Source organism: Sceloporus undulatus, unplaced genomic scaffold (assembly GCF_019175285.1).
Source record: "Sceloporus undulatus isolate JIND9_A2432 ecotype Alabama unplaced genomic scaffold, SceUnd_v1.1 scaffold_6785, whole genome shotgun sequence".
NCBI lineage: Eukaryota > Metazoa > Chordata > Lepidosauria > Squamata > Phrynosomatidae > Sceloporus > Sceloporus undulatus.
The window spans coordinates 1-3,076 of NW_024809704.1; the positions used below are offsets into that span (position 1 = coordinate 1).

Here is a 3,076-nt window from a genome sequence, read left to right on the forward strand (position 1 = left end):
TCTGTCTGTCTGTCTGTCTGTCTGTCTTTCTGCCTTTCCTCGCAGACAAAAGGCTTGCTCTTCCTAGCCATGCCTGGAAGGCGAAAGTGGAGATGGTTGGGGCTTGCAAAAGCAAGGAGGAGGGGGATTAAAAGAGAGAGATAGAGAGATAGACAGGGAGATAGACAGAGAGATAGATCCAGAGACAGATCTAGCATCCTAAGTCGGAAATGACTTGAAAGCATGCAAGTAGCAGAATGGAAACATGAAGTGCAAAAAAAGAAAAAGGGAAAGAAAAAGCAAGGGAAAGCGTAGAAGCAGCAGGATGAAAACATGAACTGCAAAATGAAAAAGCAAGGGAAAGCATGCAAGAAGCAGGGATGAAGATAAGAACTGGAAAATGAAAAACAGCAAGTAGAAGCAGAATGAGGATAGGGGTTGCAAAACAGACATAAAAGCGAGGGAAAGCATGCAAGAGGCGGGATGAAGATGTGAACTACAAAAATGAAAAAGAAAAAAAGGAAGCGAGGGAAAAGGGAGGGAGCCGCCCTTGGGAGGGTGGGGGAATCAAAGTGAAAAAGAAGGAGTGAAAGAGAGAGAGAGAGAGAGAGAGAAAGGAAGGAAGCATGCAAGCTAGGAAAGAAGAAAGGGGGTTGGAATTAATGAATGAATAAATAAATAAATAATAGGGAAGAAGAACCGCTGGGCCTCTGCAAAAAAGGCAAGCGCTCCCCCTTGGTCTGGTCTGCCCCACTAAGGCATGCAATGTCTGCCTATCTCTCCATCCCTCTCTTTCTCTCTCTCTGAAAGAACCATGCGCCTGGCTGTCTTTATAGGGGGGAAGGCAGGGCTTGGACTGTACCACTGGGGAGGCAGACTGGGGGGGGGGGGGGGGGTGGCTGGGTCTGGATGCCAGGAGAGGGTCCCCCCACTGAAGCCTTGCCCCCCACTCTCTTACCTCTCTTATTCTGAATCTCCCATTCCTTGTGTGCCCTCCCCTCCCTCCCTCCCTTTTTATCCTCCCCCCCAGCCTTGTTGGCATCTTGAGCCAGCCCAGGCTGTTTAAACGGGGCGGCCAGGGATCCTGGCTCTTCAATGTAGAGAGAGAGAAAGAGAGAGGGAGAGAGAGAGAGAGAGAGAGAGGGAGGGAGAGACAGAGAGGCGTGGACTGGTCTGGGCTGGGAGGGGGGGCAGTGCATGTGCGCGCGCGCCCGAGGGAGCCTGCCGGCGCCGAGACAGCAGCCCCAGGAGGAGGAGGAGGAGGAGGAGGAGGAGGAAGAGGAGGAGGAAGAGGAAGAGGAGGAGGAGGAGGACGGGGGGGCGGGCGGGCGGGCATCCGCGGAGGAAGCCGAAGATTCTTCCTCTATGTCTATATAAAGATGGCCACGTTAGCCAACGGCCCCGCAGACAGCCCCAGCCACCACCACCACCACCACCACCACCCCCACGCCGGCCCCGGCCCCAGCGGGCACATGAACGGATTAAGCCACAGCCCAGGGAACAGCAACGCCAGCGCCAGCAGCAGCGCCAGCAGCAGCGTCTCCGCCAACGCCAGCGCCGCCACCATCCCCATGAAGGACCACGATGCCATCAAGCTCTTCATCGGGCAGATCCCGCGCAACCTGGACGAGAAGGACCTCAAGCCCCTCTTCGAAGAGTTCGGCAAGATCTACGAGCTGACCGTCCTCAAGGACAGGTTCACCGGCATGCACAAAGGTCAGCCCCGGACGCACGCCCCGAAACTATGCCCCCCCCCCACAGGAGCCCCTCTTTCTTCCCCTTTGCTTCCCTCTCTTTCTTTCCCTCCTTCTCCTCTCTTTCTTTCCCTCCTCTCTTTCATCTCCTCTTTCTTTCCTTTCTCTCTTTCTTCTCCTCCTCTGTTCTTTCTTTCCCCCTTCTTCTCCCCTCTTTCTTCTCCCCTTCTTCTCTCCTCTTTCTTTCCCCCCTTTTCTTTTTTCTTCCTTCTCTCTTTCTTCCTCTCTTTCTCTTCTCTTTCTTTTCCCTTCTTTCTCCACTCTTTCTTTTCCCCTCCTTCTCCTCTCTTCTTTGGAGGAAGATGAAGAGGGTGAAGCTAGTCTTGGAAGGAGGTGGTGGGGATGATGGGCTTACATCCTACCAGCTGGGAGAGCCTTCCTCGGGCTGGCTTGCCTGGATCTCTTCTGGACTGGGACTGAGCTCCAGCTGTTAGGGTGGCTGGGTGAGTGGGTAGGGGGTGTCTTTAAAGTAGGAGAAGAAAAATGAAGGATGGAGCTCGGCAAAGTCCAACAGGGGAAGGGAGCATGCCAGGGTAGCTGTGCTGGCCATTCAACAAAATACAAAACAAAAACCCATCGGTGCTCCCTTTCTCCGGCAACTGAAATGCCCAGGACCGCGCGGGAGCCATAGGGTTGCATGGAGCAGGAGCTGTCCAGCGGAGGATGGTGCTGAAAAGGCGTTGCGGGCGCTTTGGAGCCGTTTGGTTGGGCTAGGCAAGGAAGGAGCCCTTACCATCTCAATTTACTATATGCCTCTGTGTGTGTGTGTGTGTGTGTGTGTGTGGGGGGGGGGGGGGGGGGGAGAAGAATTAGGGTTATTATTCCCTCCTCTTTTGAGCCTTTGCAAAGAAGCCACTGCCGGATAGAGAAGCCTCAAGTCAAGCAAGCAACAATGAGAAAGAAAGAAAGAAAGAAAGAAAGAAAGAAAGAAAGAAAGAGGGGATTTGATATGCGAAGGAAGGAAGGAAGGAAGGAAGGGGGATTTTAGGAAAAACCTCCAGAGTGAAGTATGTGGGTGTTACAAGCCCCCCACTTTGGGAGAGAAGAGAAAGGAAAGGGTTTGGTCCAAAGCAAGAGAAGGGAACTAAAAGGAACTTTCTCCTTTTTCAAAAGAGGATCGGTGGCTTTGCTCTGGGACCAGTCTTTTCTTTCTTTCTTTCTTTCTTTCCTGGTTCACTTGAATTTGGGGGATGTGTGTGTGTTGAGACTGGGGTTGGTGGAGAAGGATCTATCCTCATTTGAATTTGGTGTGTGTGTGTGTTCAGGTTGAGGTTAGTGTAAGGGAATTTATTCTCACTTGAATTTAGGGAGTGTTGAGATTGAGGTTGGTGGAAGGGGGATTT

At 52.5% G+C, this 3,076-nt stretch overlaps 1 protein-coding gene across 1 annotated transcript; it reads left to right on the top strand.

The window, feature by feature from the left end:
* Positions 1–1,323: 1,323 nt before the first annotated feature.
* On the top strand, positions 1,324–1,695 carry LOC121918247 (CUGBP Elav-like family member 4; the record flags this gene model as incomplete). Its single annotated transcript, XM_042444327.1, has 1 exon — positions 1,324–1,695. A coding segment is annotated over one exon (372 nt), but the record flags the coding sequence as incomplete, so codon positions are not given.
* Positions 1,696–3,076: the final 1,381 nt, after the last annotated feature.